The sequence below is a fragment of the Protomyctophum parallelum genome (genome assembly GCF_964188405.1).
Source record: "Protomyctophum parallelum genome assembly, chromosome: 19".
NCBI lineage: Eukaryota > Metazoa > Chordata > Actinopteri > Myctophiformes > Myctophidae > Protomyctophum > Protomyctophum parallelum.
Window position 1 is genome coordinate 6,785,808 of NC_139717.1, and position 19,704 is coordinate 6,805,511.

Sequence of the window (19,704 nt, forward strand, 5' to 3'; positions counted from 1 at the left end):
GCAGTCAGATGGGGGTCCAGACAGAGCAGTCAGATGGGGGTCCAGACAGAGCAGTCAGATGGGGGTCCAGACAGAGCAGTCAGATGGGGGTCCAGACAGAGCAGTCAGATGGGGGTCCAGACAGAGCAGTCAGATGGGGGTCCAGACAGAGCAGTCAGATGGGGGTCCAGACAGAGCAGTCAGATGGGGGTCCAGACAGAGCAGTCAGATGGGGGTCCAGACAGAGCAGTCAGATGGGGGTCCAGACAGAGCAGTCAGATGGGGGTCCAGACAGAGCAGTCAGATGGGGGTCCAGACAGAGCAGTCAGATGGGGGTCCAGACAGAGCAGTCAGATGGGGGTCCAGACAGAGCAGTCAGATGGGGGTCCAGACAGAGCAGTCAGATGGGGGTCCAGACAGAGCAGTCAGATGGGGGTCCAGACAGAGCAGTCAGATGGGGGTCCAGACAGAGCAGTCAGATGGGGGTCCAGACAGAGCAGTCAGATGGGGGTCCAGACAGAGCAGTCAGATGGGGGTCCAGACAGAGCCGTCAGATGGGGGTCCAGACAGAGCAGTCAGATGGGGGTCCAGACAGAGCAGTCAGATGGGGGTCCAGACAGAGCAGTCAGATGGGGGTCCAGACAGAGCAGTCAGATGGGGGTCCAGACAGAGCAGTCAGATGGGGGTCCAGACAGAGCAGTCAGATGGGGGTCCAGACAGCCAAATAGGCAGCATAATTTGGGGATCTTCGACATGAAATCATTTCCGAACCACTGGTCAATGTGGTTTTGTTTTTCTCTTTGTGAGGCATAGGCCTACAGGCAGCCTATAATGTTTTTCTCTTTGTGAGGCATATAGGCCTACAGGCAGCCTATAATGTTTTCTCTTTGTGAGGCATAGGCCTACAGGCAGCCTATAATGTTTTTCTCTTTGTGAGGCATATAGGCCTACAGGCAGCCTATAATGTTTTTCTCTTTGTGAGGCATATAGGCCTACAGGCAGCCTATAATGTTTTCTCTTTGTGAGGCATAGGCCTACAGGCAGCCTATAATGTTTTTCTCTTTGTGAGGCATATAGGCCTACAGGCAGCCTATAATGTTTTTCTCTTTGTGAGGCATAGGCCTACAGGCAGCCTATAATGTTTTTCTCTTTGTGAGGCATATAGGCCTACAGGCAGCCTAGAATGTTTAGCTTGCTGTTCAGACAGGAGGGGGACAGCTGCACTGCAGCATGCTACATGTGGCTAATCTGGGCACATCTTTTTATGAATGGAATTATGGGATTCTATCACGTCTCTCCCTCTCCCAATGCTTTACCAATCAATAATACAACAGTTGCAGTTCTTATTTTAGTTTGAGGGGCTTATTATTGTTCAGTTAATCTTATTTGTATATATATATTTGTTTACCTTTTATTTGGATGTTCTTAATTGTACACACAGTAGGCTACTATTATTTGTAGGACACACCAAGATAAATAGCTACATACTGTAGGCCTACATATGTGTGTGGTTAATAAGTCTTATTTTCATTCAAGAGTGAATGTGCAGGGTTGAGAAAGTGAAAGGAAAGAAATTATACACAGAGATGTGACATTCCCTTTGTTGGATATAATATTATGCAAGACATTATATGCTACGTAACGTAACATTTCGCCCCCACTGTCTGCACTGGACAGATAATCAAATACACATAGATAGACCAGTGTTGTTTTCGTCGACTAAAACTAAGACGAAAAATGTTCGTCGACTACCTTTTTTCACTGACTAAAACTAAATAAAAACTAAATAAAAACGAATCTATGATGACTAAAACTAAGACTAAATATACTGACAATTTCGTCAACAAATAAAAACTAGACTAAAATGTTAGGAAGGGACTAGTGGACAAGAGATCCAGTTTTATGCTGGGTTGCATGCTGAAAATAGCAGATCTACAATCTCACAACAGTTGTGAGATTGTAGATCTGCTATTTTCAGCATGCAACCAAAGTGTAAAATATATGTCATTACAACGACATCAAGGCCTGTCAAAACACATTTTAGTCGACTAAATCAACTGTAGATTTAGTCTACTAAAATCCTATGGCATTTAGTCGACTAAAACTAGACTAAACACTAGAACATTCCAGGTGACTAAAATGTGACTAAAACTAAGTGAAAACTATTCAAGAGACTATGACTAAAACTAAAATAGAAATTTGCTGCCAAAAACAACACTGCGATAGACCCCTTCCACCGGTTGGTTTCCACTTCCCAGCCGGTGGGTCATAGTGCATTGTTGGTTCATTGGTTGTAGCTATGTTCACGGAAGAGGGCGCTCTGAACTACTGCAATTGAGGCAATTGAATGGTGTGCGCCTGGCTGGCTCTGGGCTGGCATCCATCCATTGTACATCAGACTGCTCACAAAAAGTGCTCCAAGAGTCATGTGAATTGCTGCTGCAATTGAAAGTCTAAGTCGGTGCATATACTTAGTTGCATAGTATAGCCTACATTAGATAAAATATGTTAGTATTAATGGATGGGGGAGAGGAAGACGGAAAAGCCTAACAGATTGGTGTAGTTGTAGTAGGCTAATGGTGAGACTGTATTCAGTCGGTTTTAATTGACTGCAATAATTAAGAAGGCGAAGAAATTTGATCTGCAGCGATCGTCTAGATTCAATTAATTAAAAATTCAAAGTTTGCCATGCTGTGATGCTGTGATGCGGCTTGTCATCATCATCAAGCCCCATAATATTAATAATAAAAAAAAAATGCAATTCAAGTTTTTGGGTAGCCGCTATATCGTCCGCCCCCTCTGTAATCCGGTTGGCTCAAAGACTGGCCGCAGGCGGATTTCTAAGTGGTTTGTAGAGCTGCCAATCAGCGCAGACATCCTCTCCTCAGGCGTGCTGTGTGTGTGTGTGTGTGTGTGAGAGAGAGAGAGAGAGAGACAGTTGCTGTGTGGAGAGATTTGACGGAGGGACTCTATACTCAACGCTTGCAAACGGGCTCGCTCGCACACAACACGCATGTTGTAATGCTTTCGGCGAAATTTGGACATACATGTTGGAGAAAATAACGCATTTGATTATTTTTTTTGCATGTCAGGAGTGGCGGAACTGGTCGCCGGTAGACGGCCTTCTGTCGTTTTTGATCGCTTTTCCCCCTATGTCACTCTAATTAATCGGAGGCATGTGGGATCGTACAAGGATTAGGAATTGCCTCCCAAGTGTATGCCTGCTGTTGACGTTATGGACCGAGGTAAGGAGAGCCTGGGCTCCTGTTTTTGCAAAAAAATATATAACAATGTGCTGTCAAATAAATTGGGGATGCACCTTAAAACGGGCAATGTCAAAAGTTGGTGGGCGTGGACACCTTATTTTTGCTTTCCAATATTGCGTATATTATTCGCACCATATTAATCAATAATTGGGCCCGTCAGTTTAACATGTGATCATGTGTTGACCATGGACAAGATTAAAGTGTTGCGGAATTAATGTAGGGCTACTCTCTCTCTCCATTTTGTCAAGCTGTGCCTTACATGTTTTAGAATTAGCAGGCCTACAGTAGCCTACACACACACACACACACACACACACACACACACACACACACGCGCGCGCACAAGTTCTAAGTTGCATTGCATCAATTGCCTGGCTGCTGCATTTCCACCACACCACCCCCATAGTATCGAGCGTTTTAATTATCTAAATTTGTTGACTGGCTATGGGTTTAAATAAATAAATGCTCATGATGTAATTGTAAAAAAAAATAAAAAATTACGCACCTATATTATTTCTATGCTTGTGTGTGCAGTCTTTAATTCTTCCACTTTTTTCTATTTTTTATTTTATTATTCTTTTATTACAGATTTGCCACTCGACCGGCTATTTCGAGCTCCAGTTGATCTCGGTGGAGAACGTGAACGGCGAGCTGGCGGACGGGGAGTGCTGCGACGGCCAGAGGAGCTCCCAGGACCTGCGCTGCAGCCGCGACGAGTGCGACACGTACTTCAGGGTCTGCCTAAAGGAATACCAGACGGAGGTCACCACCGCGGGACACTGCACGTACGGGGACGGCCGCACGGACGTGCTCGGTGGGAATATGTTGTCTTTCAGGAGCACGAAAAACCCCAATAAAGTCGACGACGCCGGCAAGATTCTCATCCCCTTCCAGTTCGCCTGGCCGGTGAGTGTGTGTGTGTGTGTGTGTGTGTGTGTGTGTGTGTGAGACTGTGACTGTGCCCTGTTTCAATTAAGCCATTAAGAAGAGCAGATTGTATGTTCCACATACGGATCCAGTTGCAAAGCCACACATATACAGCGCTTCCGAATGCTATCTGGCTCCTATTTTAAAGTTGCCGTGATGCATGAGGTTGGCTTTGTTCCAGTCCACAAACCTGCACCTGCCAAGGCCACGATAGGCTAATTAGATTGGTGGTGGTGTGTATGTATGTATGTGTGTGTGTGTGGGGCTGTGTGTGGGTGCATGCATGGTCGGTGTAGGTAGGACGTGTTTGAGGAGTGGAAACTCGTCTACGTTAGAGATAGATTGCGTTGTGCTGCTTGTACACAGTACAAGGAGTGGGTATTTCTTCTTTGGTCCTGTTATATTAATCCTCCTGTAAAACACCGATACACTAACACGAGTCTCATGTTCTTGTTGTGAGAGCCTTTGGAAGCAGCCTGAAAGACGCGGTGTTCCTAAGACAGAATGATTGGTGCCCCCAGGGCAGTGGATCTGATCGTAATACCGTGGTTGACACCTCACTACTTCCCAGCACAAGCCTGTGCTCTGCTGCTGTCTGTCTGGGTGCCAGGTGGCCCCTACGGCGAGAATTATGCTTCTCACCGCCGGATGAGTGATGGGCTGATGGCTGTTAATAAGAAGAAGAAGAAGTCGATGTACAGCAGTCAGTGGTTCTCAAACTTTTCTTCATGTCAAGAAAGGACCCCCAAATTGACACTAATTATCCCGTGGACCCCCATTTGAAGAGATATGCCAGCCACTGACTGTCTATACCGCCCATAAGATAAGAGCTTTACGTTTACGGCTCTAGCAGTGATTCTCAACCCTGTTTAATTTAAAGGACCCCCCAGTTTGACATGCATTAGTCTACGGACCTCCATTTAATGGCATTTCTATCTCTTGGACCCCCAATTTATATTGTAAAATCAATGTCATTGTAACTGAGGGCATACGAATGGATTTGGTTCCATTTGTACACTCGGGTACAGACCCATAAGGGTCCATTTGCTTCCAAACTATCATTTAGCTGGGGACCCCCTGGAACTCCCTCAAGGAGCCCTGGGCGTCCCCGGACCCCACTTTGGGAACCACTGATGTACAGGATGGATCATTTCTAGTTTTATACCCGGTGTCGTGCTCGGTAAAATTGCAGATCTACAAGCACACCGCGTGTTGAATGTGACGTGTGGTGTGCTTGTACATCTGCTATTGTTCGGCACGCAACACCAGCGTGAAACGAAGTATAAACGATGAGGCTGAATTAGGCTGCGAGTTGAACTATTCTTTAATGTTTTCAGTTGTCCCATGATGACACTCTGGATGCGTTTTATGGAATGTTTGTAATGTAGTATGACGGGCGTTGGGGTAGGCTAAAGAAATGCTGCAGGTCATGTTGAGCCTGCTGCAGGCCGTGCAGAACAGAAAGTAGGGTACTACTCTTCTCAAAGCAAAAGGAGGATTTATTTTTGTCAGATGGTAGGCTACTTAATGGCCTATTAAAAGTGCAAGATGGTGCTCTTAACCCAGTTTCTTTTTGTACTGAACATTCTGTCATCTTGTAAGGCTGTCACTATCGGTACACACTATTCTTATTCTAATGGTGTCTATTTCTAAAACTGGATCTCAGTAGTGTATTTATTATAGGTCTATTATGATGATTTGGCAGTACTGAGGATGGACAGATATGTCTGCCTTTTTTTTAAATCAAATACAGCTGTTTAGCAATTTAACTTATTGACGCTTGAAAAGCTTCATCAGCTCGACCACTGCAGTGAAAATGACACTTTTAGCGGTGCGTCACTACACAGACTGCCAACTTGAAACCATCAGTCCAGAGTCCAGACCAGAACGGGTCTGGTCTTTCTTAGCAGTACGCTCATACATACATGTGTCTGAAACCATACCCTAAAATCAATCCTTCATAGCTTTCATTGTGTGTGTTGTACAGTGCTACACAGTAGGGGTTGCCTCTTGTGTTTTGGTGCTCATATCATCCCACACAAGCCCTATTTTGTGTCACCTATATCACATCCAAATGACCAACTTGGAATGATATGAACTTGGGATAAACCCTGTCCTTTTTTATTTATTTTATATTTTGACATATTGACTTTAGCACCTCCAGACCAGACAGAGGTGGAGAGAGAGAGAGAGGGAGACCTATTCTGGTTCTGCTGTCACCCTGCTAAGTGGCTCGTGGCTGATAACAGTGCACTATAGCTCCGGTGCCAGATGTCACAACAGGCCCACAGGGCTACTGGCTGTGTGGCATTGTTGCTGCTCCTCGCTGGAGAAACAAAGATGCACAGTGTAGTTGACTGTCTCCTGCTGGCCAGCTGCCCGCTCCGAGCCCTGTCTGTGGAAGCACAGCATGGACGGGACTCTGCTGTCTGTCACGACTCTATATTGTAGTCATAGGAATGCTGTCTTTGCTCAATGCTCATGTTATATTCTCTCTTCTGTCATTTTGCTATTTTCTCTCTTGTCTAGGCCACTTCCATACCCAGAGGGAGCGGGGACTCGTGTACCCCCCCCCCCCCCTCCTCTCTCATTCCGGTTATTGGCCCAGTGGCACGATGCAATCACAAATAAGTCTGACTTTATATTGTATGTGTATGCGTTGCTGCCAGGCATGCCATACTCGTGCTGTGTGATGCTTATCTTTGCTTAATAAACGCTTCCTTAACCCATTTTGACCTGAGATCAGATTCTAAAAAAAACGTCTTGTCTACATCCTGACAGTTTTCTGAAAAAGCTATGTTTCTATGTCAGTCGTTCTTCGATTAAAAAATAAATAAATAGCAGACCTACAAGCTCGTAGCACGCCACTCGGTGGCACGCCATGAGCTTGTAGATCTGCTATTTTTCAATAGCTTAAAGCATAACATAATGCTGACACCAAAAGGGGGTTCCCGCCCAAAACATGTTAATAATGCTCCTAGAGGCATTTCCAGCATTTCCAGCTCTGGCTTGTCTTGTCAGCCGGATCAACCACAGTTAGCTTACTGTACTGTTGCCCTGGTACAGTAACACTCTGCCATTGGTTTTATGGTTTTGAATTCATGGGGAGACACCCTCTAAAGTGCTTTTTTTTATGATCTATGTACCATAGAGAGAGACAGTCATAAGGTAATGTCTATTGTATTAGTTACCGTATGGGTGTTTGGCAGGTATAGAACTGTGCATACTAGCAAAGTTATTTATTTTTATTGTAATTCACATGAGAACATTCAGGTCACTGACATACAGTGTGTGCGTGTGTACCTCATGATGGTTATATAAACATATATAGCTACATTTATGAGGTATGCTCTTCCATGATAATTAATCGGATTCTGTTCTTATTGATTAGACGCCTTAGAAAGGGGTCCTAGACTTGACTGGAGAAGCTAGTTATCTAGAGTAGATGCAGGTACATGAGGGTATAGTTATCTAGCCCATTCTGACCGGGCACCCCTTTTGGTGTTGGCATCATGTTATGCTTTAGCTATTGAAAAATAGCAGATCTACAAGCTCATATCGCGCCACCGAGTGGCGCGATACGAGCTTGTAGGTCTGCTATTTTTGAAAAATCGAAGACACTTTTAGAATCTGATCTCAGGTCAGAATGGGTTAATAATGAAACTGTCAGGATGTAATAGACATTTTTAGAATCTGATCTCAGGTCAGAATGGGCTAGAGTAGATTCAGGTACATGAGGGCCAGTTATCTAGATGCAGGTACATGAGGGTATACTGTAGTTATTTACAAAAATAGCAGATCTACAAGGCAAGCTAAGGCATTCCTGAATGCGTTGTGAGCTTGCAGATTGGCTATTATCAGTGTGCAATACCAGCGTGCAATGCAACCCAGTATAAATCCGACTTCACGGATGGCCTGATTGTGTTTCCATCTTGTTGGCCCGGAGTTCCGGAGAGTCTTCCTTCCTTTTCGGTGGCTAATGACATTGCTGTTGGAATCTCTCTCACGCTCTCTCTCTGGCTCTCAGTCTCTCTGTCCCAGCCGGACCAGACGTCCGATTGAAGTGAGCCGTGTATGTAAATCTATCTGCTCTGTATTGGGAGAAACTATGTGCTGTATTTTGCATGTCTTAAGTACCAGGTCTTATTACCTAACTTGAGTAAACTAAAGCGTCATACCCAGGGGTCATCAACATGTCCGCACACGGGACAGATGTGTCTGTGGCAAAGACTTGGTCTTGTCTGTGGCGAGATTTTAAATGTTCTGTTTTACACACCATTATAATGTTAGTTTGATCAGTCTCTGGGCTTTCTCCAGAATATGTAGGACACTTGTTTACTATGGTATTCTTTACTATGGTCCACTCATTTTGTCTGTGGCAAAAATGGAATCTTGCCAAATGTCCCACATGCCAGCCTATGATGACGATGCCCCCTGGTCATACCTCTTTGCCCCTGGTCATACCTCTTTGCCCCTGGTCATACCTCTTTGCCCCTGGTCATACCTCTTTGCCCCTGGTCATACCTCTTTGCCCCTGGTCATACCTCTTTGCCCCTGGTCACACCTCTTTGCCCCTGGTCATACCTCTTTGCCCCTGGTCATACCTCTTTGCCCCTGGTCATACCTCTTTGCCCCTGGTCATACCTCTTTGCCCCCTGGTCATACCTCTTTGCCCCTGGTCATACCTCTTTGCCCCTGGTCATACCTCTTTGCCCCTGGTCATACCTCTTTGCCCTATGACCATGCCCCCTGGCTGGTCATACCTCTTTGCCTAGATGTGTGGGCTGGCAAAGGCATGCTCGTATGCCAGACATGCTCACTGAGCGTATGGCGACGCATAATGGTAGGCTGCATAATATTTGACAAATGATTTGGTACAGTAAATCTTGAAGTTCTTGAAGTTCCTCACCAGCTGAAGGCATGGAGAGAGTATGTTTTGCAGTGCACTACTGCACTCTGTCTGTCTGTGTGTGTGTGTGTGTGTGTGTGTCTGTCCGTCTGTCTGTGTAAAGCTAATCTCCAGCACCGTTAACCCGGTCGATGCCAAACTTTGCACACACACTCCCTGGATACCAATGCTGAACCTCTGCTCCAAACTTTCCAGAACGGCCTGTTATCGCACCACCATGAGGCAGATTTTCACATTTGTACCTGTAACTATACCGATCTGCGTGAAACATTGCATGCACACTCCCTAGAAGCCAATTCATATTCATATTCCATCCTAATTGGCTAACACTGGCTTTCAAAGTTTGCAGGATTGGCCCGTTTTGAACAAAAAGCCTCAAATCATGAACACAGCGTGCAATTTACATGATTTACAATTTTTCCTACTAGGCTGAGGAATATATCCCACCCTTTTCACATTGGCCTGTTGTAGCTCCACCAACGGGTGGATCATTGCAAAATGCCTCAAATCATTCAATTGCCATCAAAGGCGTGAGAAGAAATGGCACCCTTTTCACATTGGCCTATTATAGCGCCACCAGGAGGCCACAACCTGTCCTGGCCTGGTGGAAACCTGTGTCCCGAGGGGCACTTTTTCTAGTTTTTGATCTGCACTGGCCAACTCCTTTATAACTGCAGTGGTTCTTTACTGAACTCTACTATCATCTGTAGAAGTTATGGTCCTTGCACACTGCTGCATGTTTTTGGATTTTTAGCAGTGTTTTTCTGCCGATTTATCCGTAAAATGCGTCCTGTCTTGCAAGGACCATTTTTTTTAAGTTAAATATTTTTGCACAGAATGTCAGAGGAACTGCTCTGGAAAAGTGGATGTTTTGAAGAACGGGGGTGGTATCGTCGAGATTCTCATTCATTTCAGAATGATGTGGCGCTCTGTGTAGAACCGCTGTATTATGGAATATGGCCAAAATAATTTGAATATTGGCTTGATCGCTGTAGCTGTAGGCTACAGTATGTACATGAATTGGCAGGCCGTGGCTATACTATTTCGTCTTGCTGTGCATTGAGCCACTGCGTCACTCTACTGCGTGTGAGCCTAGAAAGCCATGTTTTACACACACACACACACACACACACACACACACACACACACACACACACAACCCAAGGCTAACCAGAACTGCCTCGGTTAGACACACCTGATTGGGGAGCTTGCCGGGGCAGTTGCTAGGAGACCGTTTGATAGGCCTCTAGTAAACAATTATGTTCCTGCGTTGTCCTGGTTCCTCCCTCCTCCACTCTGTGCCCTGGAGCTTTCTCTGCCGTTTAATCTGCCTTATTCGTTTATCACAGTCTCTACAGGAGCTCTTGTCTAGTTAAGACTATTCTTTTAACCCATTTTGACCTGAGATCAGATTCTGCAAATGTCTTCTAAATCAGTTTTATTGAAAAAGCTATGTTTTTCTACGTCAGTCGTTCTCAAACACTTTCATGTCACTTTTCACGATTCATCAAAAATAGCAGACCTATGGTGGCTTTTAAAATGCACTTCTATGGCAAGTGTATGTTTTCCATGAACAGTGGCCTTCATCATTTGGTTTCTTATCTGAATTTATTTTATTGGGTACAGTTAAAATGTACGTATTTGGCTAAAATCTCCTATACACCTGATGATGTATGAAATAGGGGTGTCCCTAGAAAAGTATACACGGTTGAATTTCACTGGCTAGATGTAACCGGTATCTTTCTACTGTACTACTTTATATACTTACTACAGGACACTTGAGAGTGCGGTCGGTCACTCTCGCCAATCATTTGGTGTTGCCTTTACCTCGTTACTCCCTCATTTTAGTCTCCCTAGGTCGGTCGTCCTCGGACGAGCCCTCCATCGTCGCCTCCAGTCATCCCGGTTCTCCGTACATCTGGCCTGCTCGTTGGTGCGTTGCGCTCCCGCACCGTTCCGGAGCACATCCACACATGTTAACCCATTTAGGCCTGACGTCGAAAAAAACTAAAAAAAAACGTTCGCTCTGAAAGAATATATATTAAAAGATTTGTGCCGCATTTTTTACGATTTTCTTTTCTTCAAAAATGGCAGACCTACAAGCTCGTAGCGTGCCACTCGGTGGCGCGCTATGAGCTTGTAGATCTGCTATTTTTCAATAGCTGAAGTGTTACCAAAAGTGTTACCAAAAGGGGTTCCCGTTAATTGCGGGACGTCCTCGCTGAACGGTGCCCGACGTGTGTCGGTTCCCACAGCACTAGTTTGCTGGCTGGCTGCTCCTGGTGTCTTTGGCAGTGTCCTGCTATAGTCTCATTCTCCTGGTGTCTTTGGCTAGTGTCCTGCTATAGTCTCATTCTCCTGGTGTCTTTGGCAGTGTCCTGCTATAGTCTCATTCTCCTGGTGTCTTTGGCTAGTGTCCTGCTATAGTCTCATTCTCCTGGTGTCTTTGGCAGTGTCCTGCTATAGTCTCATTCTCCTGGTGTCTTTGGCTAGTGTCCTGCTATATTCTCATTATCCTGGTGTCTTTGGCAGTGTCTCTGCTATAGTCTCATTCTCCTGGTGTCTTTGGCTAGTGTCCTGCTATATTCTCATTATCCTGGTGTCTTTGGCTAGTGTCCTGCTATATTCTCATTATCCTGGTGTCTTTGGCAGTGTCTCTGCTATAGTCTCATTCTCCTGGTGTCTTTGGCAGTGTCCTGCTATAGTCTCATTCTCCTGGTGTCTTTGGCTAGTGTCCTGCTATAGTCTCATTCTCCTGGTGTCTTTGGCTAGTGTCCTGCTATAGTCTCATTCTCCTGGTGTCTTTGGCAGTGTCCTGCTATAGTCTCATTCTCCTGGTGTCTTTGGATAGTGTCCTGCTATAGTCTCATTCTCCTGGTGTCTTTGGCTAGTGTCCTGCTATAGTCTCATTCTCCTGGTGTCTTTGGCTAGTGTCCTGCTATAGTCTCATTCTCCTGGTGTCTTTGGCAGTGTCTCTGCTATAGTCTCATTCTCCTGGTGTCTTTGGCAGTGACCTGCTATAGTCTCATTCTCCTGGTGTCTTTGGCTAGTGTCCTGCTATAGTCTCATTCTCCTGGTGTCTTTGGCTAGTGTCCTGCTATAGTCTCATTCTCCTGGTGTCTTTGGCAGTGTCCTGCTATAGTCTCATTCTCCTGGTGTCTTTGGCTAGTGTCCTGCTATAGTCTCATTCTCCTGGTGTCTTTGGTAGTGTCCTGCTATAGTCTCATTCTCCTGGTGTCTTTGGTAGTGTCCTGCTATAGTCTCATTCTCCTGGTGTCTTTGGCTAGTGTCCTGCTATAGTCTCATTCTCCTGGTGTCTTTGGTAGTGTCCTGCTATAGTCTCATTCTCCTGGTGTCTTTGGCAGTGTCCTGCTATAGTCTCATTCTCCTGGTGTCTTTGGCAGTGTCCTGCTATAGTCTCATTCTCCTGGTGTCTTTGGCTAGTGTCCTGCTATAGTCTCTTTCTCCTGGTGTCTTTGGCCAGTGTCCTGCTATAGTCTCATTCTCCTGGTGTCTTTGGCTAGTGTCCTGCTATAGTCTCATTCTCCTGGTGTCTTTGGCAGTGTCCTGCTATAGTCTCATTCTCCTGGTGTCTTTGGCAGTGTCTCTGCTATAGTCTCATTCTCCTGGTGTCTTTGGCTAGTGTCCTGCTATAGTCTCATTCTCCTGGTGTCTTTGGCCAGTGTCCTGCTATAGTCTCATTCTCCTGGTGTCTTTGGCAGTGTCTCTGCTATAGTCTCATTCTCCTGGTGTCTTTGGCTAGTGTCCTGCTATAGTCTCATTCTCCTGGTGTCTTTGGTAGTGTCCTGCTATAGTCTCATTCTCCTGGTGTCTTTGGCAGTGTCTCTGCTATAGTCTCATTCTCCTGGTGTCTTTGGCCAGTGTCCTGCTATAGTCTCATTCTCCTGGTGTCTTTGGCTAGTGTCCTGCTATAGTCTCATTCTCCTGGTGTCTTTGGCAGTGTCCTGCTATAGTCTCATCCTGTGGCACTGTTGAGGTGTTATGAAAGCCCAGATTTCTGTATTATAAATCTCTTTTTTTTTGTGGTCTCATAAAGACCGCCGGGCGGGATCGGGAGTCGAACCCGCGGCACGCTGTCAGGCTGGCTCAGCTGCCTATAGGGTGCCCGGACGGTTGAGCTAACCGCCCGGGGCCTGCAAAGGAATATTTAAGGCAAAAAATGTACTCTCATACTATACTCGGCTGTCCTCGCTATTGATCTTGCTATTATTTGATCCAGGCAAATCAACAGGCAGGAAGGACTCCCCAAGGTAATGAGTCATAACAAACAAGCTTGCGCTTTTATAATGTGCTTGCATCTGGCTGTGTGTTTAATTGGTGCTTGATGTTTGAACTCTCAGGTGCAGGAGGGACGTTAACAGCTGGTAACGTGTCTTAATCCCATTCTGGACGGGAACCCCCTGTTGGTGTTATATATATTTTTTAACCATTATTTTAAACTTTAGCTATTGAAAAATAACATATCTACAAGCTCGTAGCGCAGCACACAGTGCCGCGCTACGAGCTTGTTCCTTCCTTGACATGAACATGTTTGAGAACGACTGACACAGAAACATGGGGATTTTTCAGAAAACTTGTCAGGATTTAGAAGACATTTGTAGAATTGTCTAAATGGGGTAAGCTCCATTTCATACCAAAGATTTCCCAGCAGTAAACAAACATCTAAGCCCGATTTATACTTTGACACAGGACGGTTATTTTCTGTTGCGCCTCAAATTAATGAGCACTGTTTCCCCCCCCCCCCCCCCCCAAGAGTGGATCGGGACCCATGTTTGGGTTCGCAGACGACGCGTTGCTTTGCACCATGTTGTTGTGAGCTTATAGTTCTGCTAATTTCACTAGTTTCACTAGATCTACAAGCTCAAAACGTGTCGCGCTGCGACACGTTTTGAGCTTGTAGATCGGCTATTTTTGCACCACAAGATGAAGTTCATCCAGTCTATAGCAACACAAGATGAAGTTCATCCAGTCTATAGCAACACAAGATGAAGTTCATCCAGTCTATAGCAACACAAGATGAAGTTCATCCAGTCTATAGCAACACAAGATGAAGTTCATCCAGTCTATAGCAACACAAGATGAAGGTCATCCAGTCTATAGCAACACAAGATGAAGGTCATCCAGTCTATAACAACACAAGATGAAGTTCATCCAGTCTATAGCAACACAAGATGAAGTTCATCCAGTCTATAGCAACACAAGATGAAGGTCATCCAGTCTATAGCAACACAAGATGAAGTTCATCCAGTCTATAGCAACACAAGATGAAGTTCATCCAGTCTATAACACACACAAGATGAAGTTCATCCAGTCTATAGCAACACAAGATGAAGTTCATCCAGTCTATAGCAACACAAGATGAAGGTCATCCAGTCTATAGCAACACAAGATGAAGTTCATCCAGTCTATAGCAACACAAGATGAAGGTCATCCAGTCTATAGCAACACAAGATGACGTTCATCCAGTCTATAGCAACACAAGATGAAGGTCATCCAGTCTATAGCAACACAAGATGAAGTTCATCCAGTCTATAGCAACACAAGATGAAGGTCATCCAGTCTATAGCAACACAAGATGAAGTTCATCCAGTCTATAGCAACACAAGATGAAGGTCATCCAGTCTATAGCAACACAAGATGAAGTTCATCCAGTCTATAACACACACAAGATGAAGTTCATCCAGTCTATAGCAACACAAGATGAAGTTCATCCAGTCTATAGCAACACAAGATGAAGTTCATCCAGTCTATAGCAACACAAGATGAAGTTCATCCAGTCTATAGCAACACAAGATGAAGTTCATCCAGTCTATAGCAACACAAGATGAAGTTCATCCAGTCTATAGCAACACAAGATGAAGTTCATCCAGTCTATAGCAACACAAGATGAAGGTCATCCAGTCTATAGCAACACAAGATGAAGTTCATCCAGTCTATAGCAACACAAGATGAAGGTCATCCAGTCTATAGCAACACAAGATGAAGTTCATCCAGTCTATAACACACACAAGATGAAGTTCATCCAGTCTATAGCAACACAATATGAAGTTCATCCAGTCTATAACACACACAAGATGAAGTTCATCCAGTCTATAGCAACACAATATGAAGTTCATCCAGTCTATAGCAACACAAGATGAAGTTCATCCAGTCTATAGCAACACAAGATGAAGTTCATCCAGTCTATAGCAACACAAGATGAAGTTCATCCAGTCTATAGCAACACAAGATGAAGTTCATCCAGTCTATAGCAACACAAGATGAAGGTCATCCAGTCTATAGCAACACAAGATGAAGTTCATCCAGTCTATAACACACACAAGATGAAGTTCATCCAGTCTATAGCAACACAAGATGAAGTTCATCCAGTCTATAGCAACACAAGATGAAGTTCATCCAGTCTATAACACACACAAGATGAAGTTCATCCAGTCTATAGCAACACAAGATGAAGTTCATCCAGTCTATAGGAACACAAGATGAAGTTCATCCAGTCTATAGCAACACAAGATGAAGTTCATCCAGTCTATAGCAACACAAGATGAAGTTCATCCAGTCTATAGCAACACAAGATGAAGTTCATCCAGTCTATAGCAACACAAGATGAAGGTCATCCAGTCTATAGCAACACAAGATGAAGTTCATCCAGTCTATAACACACACAAGATGAAGTTCATCCAGTCTATAGCAACACAAGATGAAGTTCATCCAGTCTATAGCAACACAAGATGAAGTTCATCCAGTCTATAGCAACACAAGATGAAGTTCATCCAGTCTATAGCAACACAAGATGAAGTTCATCCAGTCTATAACAACACAAGATGAAGGTCATCCAGTCTATAGCAACACAAGATGAAGCAGAAGTTCAGCTAAAAGCTCACATTGCGTCAAGGCTCATATTTTGCCTCCTGTACCACGGCCGAGGAAGCTCATGGGTGCATTTGGTTACATTTGTAGTCGTAGACACTGTAGTTTTTACTGTACTTTATGTCACCAATGCCATATAGTGTTGTACCATGCCCCTTTTTTCTTCTTTCTAATTATTTGTTCGGCCTAAAATATTGTGCTTGTTATGAGTTGTCATGATCCGAGTTGGCTTCGTCCGAGGCTTAAAAGGACTTTTAAATAAATAGTTTTTGGGAGAAATGCATGCATGGGGAATGCTTTTCCGGGTCTGTCGTCGTCATGAAAGGGGGCTGGACTGCGACGCTCTATAGGCAGCACAGTTGTAATGCACTGCAGAAGGGTATGCTTTGTTTTCCGAGTGCTGAATATTTTCTTAGACTAGTCCTCTATAATTTTTCTTTATAAAATGTGATTTAATGTAACACATTAATTGCCATTGATGTCCAGATGTGGTGTTTCTCCTAACCAGTACCTGACAGTGTGGGGGGGATCTTACACGTGTGAGCGCGCAGTGGACCCAGGACTTTATTGCGGGGGTGTTTTGTAACCTTTTGTGTGGCTATTTATTTGCCTTTTTTTGCGGACCGGCGCTCACTGAGCGCAGCGCTTCAGCCAGACTGTCTGAGTCTGAGAGAGAGAGAGAGACAGAGGGAGAGAGGGAGAGCCAAGCATGCTTGAGGGCGGCTCAGAATCCCCAGCTTTGACTGTTCCATAATCAACGTCAGTACAGTAGGTAGGTACTGGCACCGCTGTTTTGAATCTGACATGCGGAAGGCTTTATATTATAAGCTGCGTTCTTGTATTGTCACACGTTGGTTAGGGACTAGGGAACCTTGTATTGTCACACGTTGGTTAGGGACTAGGGAACCTTGTATTGTCACACGTTGGTTAGGGACTAGGGAACCTTGTATTGTCACACGTTGGTTAGGGACTAGGGAACCGCCGTCTGCGGCTGTTTTCTCTTTGTATATCGTGGGTGGGATGCTCATCTCACGCACACGTCCGCCTGGAGTAGTCGCAAAGATCTTTCCTACTGGGGGTGGGGTGTGTGTGTGTGTGTGTGTGTGTGTGTGTGTGTGTGTGTGTGTGTGTGTGTGTGTGTGTGTGAATGGGAGGACAGAGTGCTCCCCAGCTTATTAAAAAAGAGGGGGGGGGGGGGGGGTTGCAACTGAATGGCTGGAAATTAAGAGTTTTCGTACATGCATAGACTTTCTTTAACCCATTCTGACCTGAGATCAGATTCTAAAAATGTCTTCTACATCCTGACAGTTTTCATTCTGACCTGAGATCAGATTCTAAAACATGTCTTCTGTGTCAGTCGCTCTTCGATTTAAAAAAAAATAGCAGACCTACAAGCTCATAGCGCGCCACTCGGTGGCGCGCTATGAGCTTGTAGATCTGCTATTTTTAAATAGCTAAAGCATAACATAATGCTAACACCAAAACGGGTTCCCGCGCAAAATGGATTAATGATTATATCTGGTTTCATTTATTTTTGATGAGTCTTCTCCATTATTAAGGTTTTAGTAGCAATGGATTTGTAGTGGGGGTGGGGAGGGGGGCAGGGTGGGTGTCGTGAGACATGGCCAAAGCATTTCCAGGGGTCCCCAGCCCAAAAGCGTTGAACCCCATGTCTAGTGGGGAGAACTAAACTGTCCAATAGTCTGTTTAACTTGCATCTAGTTCTTTTTTCTTTTTCATTTTTATCCCACGATTTTGTAACCCAGTTTTCTTTTCACCCAGTGCCAATTATCTAATGTAATCCTGGGCGCTACACTTCCTCTGCCAACCTGGGGGGGCAGCGGACTGACCTCATGCCTCCTTCTATGCATGAGGAGTCCAAGCTGCTTCTTTTCACCTGACAGAGGGGAATTTCCCCGGCCGGACGTAGCGCGTGGAAGGGACACGTTATTCCGACCAGTTCCTTTCCCCTCCATCAGGCGTCCCGGCTGGCCAGGGGGAGGCAGTTTTAGAGACCAGGATTATGGCATGTTTTTGTGAGGGTATCTACCCTGCATCTAGTTCTGGGTGCCTGACGCAGTGCCCTGCCAGCCTCATCCTTCTCTCTCTGCCTTTGTCTGTGACCCGTGGTAGGTCCCCATAGAGGGCTGTCTGTGACCCGTGGTAGGTCCCCATAGAGGGCCGTCTGTGACCCGTGGTAGGTCCCCATAGAGGGCTGTCTGTGACCCGTGGTAGGTCCCCATAGAGGGCTGTCTGTGACCCGTGGTAGGTCCCCATAGAGGGCTGTCTGTGACCCGTGGTAGGTCCCCATAGAGGGCTGTCTGTGACCCGTGGTAGGTCCCCATAGAGGTCTGTTTGTGACCCGTGGTAGGTCCCCATAGAGGGCTGTCTGTGACCCGTGGTAGGTCCCCATAGAGGGCTGTCTGTGACCCGTGGTAGGTCCCCATAGAGGGCTGTCTGTGACCCGTGGTAGGTCCCCATAGAGGGCTGTCTGTGACCCGTGGTAGGTCCCCATAGAGGGCTGTCTGTGACCCGTGGTAGGTCCCCATAGAGGTCCTCATTTCGGATGCGGTCCGTCCATGTGACACCTAGTGCCATTCAAAGCGTTGACTTAAGAAAAGAAATGCGTTGACTTGAAAGAAATGCGTTGACTTAAGAAAAGCATTACGTCTTACTCTTCACACAGCCACAATGATGGAAGACTTGAGCTCCATTGGGGGGGCAGACCTATCAGTTGGGCATCATGAGGTGCATCATCAGAGATTGGAGAGAGTGTGTGTGTGTGTGAGTGATAAATGGATATATTCCATTCTCTTCTGTTCCAAGTGGGAAAGTTATTTCACCAATTGGAATGGGATCTTTTTTTTTGTCATCACATGACCAGTCAAATGGTCACTGGTACTCTATACTCTTGAACTTGTTTGAAATGATAATGACACTTTTACTGTAAGCGGCGATCTTAACAGGAGTTAGGCTAACCCATTCAAGCTGAAGGACTATTCTCTAGTATAGCCGGTGCTCCAATTTGGGATCGATCACCACCATTGCGTCACTAACTAAACTACTTCAACACTTGCATGTAAAGCCAGTAATCGACTGGCATTTTGGCAACAAAATGCTTCATAAAAACAATGTTGGTGCAAGAGATTTGCTGAAAAAAAAAACAATTATTTCCTGGTGAAGAGAGCATGGCAGAGTGTGTAACAGTGAGGTTGTGTGTGTGCATATTATGGAGGAGAGAGGACACAAGGTTACAGTGGGAATAGGGTTTCCACTAGGCAGTTTATTGTCCGCACCACGAGGCCGACAAGATTCTATTTCTCGTGCCAGATGTGAAATTAATCGGCCATAATGTAATACACCTAATACACATTGTTTACACATGCGTCCATGATCACTACACCTGTTAACCCATTCTGGGTGGGAACCCCTTTTTGTGTTAGCATTCTGTGACGCTTTAGCATTTGAAAAATAGCAGATCTACAAGCTCATAGCTACGAGCTTGTAGGTCTGCTATTTCTTTTAAATGACTTGACGACTGACAGAAACATAGCTTTTTCAGAAAACTGTCAGGATGTAGTAGACGTTTTTAGAATCTGATCTCGGGTCAAAAGGCACACCTTTCCACCACTTTAACACAGATGCAATGTTACTGCGTCTCTCCATATTCTCCGACAGCATCGTTTATCTGCCCCGTCATCATTCGGAGGCGTTGCTTGCCAAAAAGAACAGAAC

General features: G+C 45.1%; 1 protein-coding gene across 1 annotated transcript in view; it reads left to right on the top strand.

Moving 5' to 3' along the window:
• Positions 1-2,957: 2,957 nt before the first annotated feature.
• Positions 2,958-19,704, top strand: part of jag2b (jagged canonical Notch ligand 2b) — a 79,837-nt gene continuing 63,090 nt past the window's right edge. The window contains 2 exon segments of the mRNA XM_083790318.1: positions 2,958-3,224; positions 3,834-4,151. Of these exon segments, the coding sequence (XP_083646444.1) occupies positions 3,156-3,224; positions 3,834-4,151 (387 nt within the window). The 5' untranslated portion in view covers positions 2,958-3,155.